The sequence below is a fragment of the Episyrphus balteatus genome, chromosome 1, assembly GCF_945859705.1.
Source record: "Episyrphus balteatus chromosome 1, idEpiBalt1.1, whole genome shotgun sequence".
Lineage (NCBI taxonomy): Eukaryota > Metazoa > Arthropoda > Insecta > Diptera > Syrphidae > Episyrphus > Episyrphus balteatus.
In genome coordinates this window covers 24,444,357-24,446,284 of record NC_079134.1, presented here as the reverse complement: position 1 = coordinate 24,446,284, position 1,928 = coordinate 24,444,357, and the positions used below count along the sequence as shown (strand labels likewise).

The 1,928-nt window shown below is 34.5% G+C and overlaps 1 protein-coding gene across 1 annotated transcript; it reads left to right on the top strand.

Annotated features, from left to right (window-relative positions):
- The first annotated feature begins 224 nt into the window (after positions 1-224).
- On the top strand, positions 225-1,728 carry LOC129906490 (eukaryotic translation initiation factor 3 subunit H). Its single transcript, XM_055982273.1, has 3 exons — positions 225-367; positions 659-1,336; positions 1,393-1,728. Exons 1-3 carry the CDS (start codon positions 290-292, stop codon positions 1,648-1,650), a joined length of 1,014 nt encoding a protein of 337 aa, XP_055838248.1. The 5' UTR covers positions 225-289; the 3' UTR covers positions 1,651-1,728.
- The last annotated feature ends 200 nt before the right edge of the window (positions 1,729-1,928 follow it).

Genomic DNA, 1,928 nt, shown 5'->3' with positions numbered 1-1,928 from the left:
ACTATTTCCATGCAAAAACACATAAATAAAGAGTGAAATTCAGATACTCCAAACTTTGTAGTCGATTTTCTCGAAACATTTTTTTGAAACATAGAACATTATAGTTTTGAGGCAGCGAAATTCCGCAATAAAAAAAAAGTTTAAAAAAATTCAATAAATAAAAAGAAATTTGGCATCACTCTTCAATTCATTCGTTAAAATTTTAATCGAAAAAACAACGAAACAAAAAATTCATCAAACTCCAACAAACTTCACTCAGATATTTCTTTTCGTTTGACACGGTTTAAAAATGGCTGGTCGCGGTGGAAATTCTCGTCGTGAACAAGAAGTTGATAGCACAATTACACACGTACAATGTGATGGATTAGTAAGTAAAATAATAAATCAACTAATACAATAAACAAATTTGTTAAAAGTTGCATTCAAATCGATTAAAATACTGAAAATAAATGAAAAGTATCAAATCACGTTTGATGAGGGGCTTTCCCATCACACGAAGTGGTTGACGTTTTGCGCATTTTTGACAGCTCACACAAAACTTGTCTACACCAACTTTTTTTTGGTTAAAATGCAAATTTTGCAATTTTTTCTTTTCTTTTTCCTCAAAAACTTTCAAATAAAAGAAAATGAGAATTAATTTGAATGAATATTTATCTAGGCTGTTATGAAAATGGTAAAACATTGCCAAGAAGAGTCCTCCAACATGGACTTGGCTCAAGGTGCTCTCCTCGGCTTGGTCGTGGACAAGCGTTTGGAAATCACCAATTGCTTTCCATTCCCTAAAAGCGGCGACGAACTCATGGACGAGGATATGTATCAATTGACAATGATGCGTCGTTTACGCCGTGTCAATGTCGATCATTTCCACGTCGGTTGGTATCAGAGTTCCGATGTTGGTAATTTCTTGTCGTTGCCATTATTGGAATCACAATATCATTACCAGACTAGCATTGAAGAGTCAGTTGTTGTTATTTATGACACTGCGAAGTCTGCTCGTGGGTTCTTAACTTTGAAAGCGTATCGTCTGACTCCACAGGCCATTGCCATGTACAAGGAGAATGACTTTACTCCGGACGCTTTGCGTCAACTCAAAGTTGGCTATGAAACGTTGTTTGTTGAGATTCCAATTGTCATTAAGAACTCACCTCTGACTAATATCATGATGAGTGAGTTGAGCGAAATGGTGCCCGAAGATCAGGGTCATAACTTTTTGGATTTGGGAACTGCGTCGGTGTTGGAGAATCATATGCGTTGTTTGATTGATAGAGTCGATGAACTCTATCAGGAATCGATGAAGTACAATAAGTACCAACAGATGGTCTTTAAACAGGAAACCGTAAGTTGACTCTTTCCTTCGAATACTGTCTTACTTATTTCTTAACCCATTTTTAGGAGAAACATCGTGCTTTAGCTAAACAAGCTGCTGAAAATGCAGTTCGTGTTGCTAAAGGTGAATATGCTATACCAGAAGAGGAGGTTCTTAAGCAGTTCCGTCCTTTGCCAGTGCCAATTCGATTGAATGCCACAATTACTTCCGGACAAATTAATACTTATTCCCAACATATATCGCAATTCTGTTCTCAGTCTTTGGCCAAGTTATTTATTACTAAATCATTGCAAGATGCTAAGGAAGCTAAGGATTCGAAGTAGATTGTCGCCAAAAAAAGAAAACAATTGAATTTCAAATTTAAGAACAAAAATCGTGTGTTTTTTTGTAAAAAAAAAGAAAATTGTAATTGTAAAGAATTCAAGATAAGATTTTAAGAGTGGAAAGACAAGTAAAAAAAAAAGCATTTGGAAAAAGAAATAAATAAATACATATTTTATATTCCTTTCTGTAGAATTCAAGAAAAATGTTTATTGTTTACTTTTTACTTTTAGCAAAGTTTGGTTTGGTAATTAGAATATCTGATTCTCTTCTTCCTAAT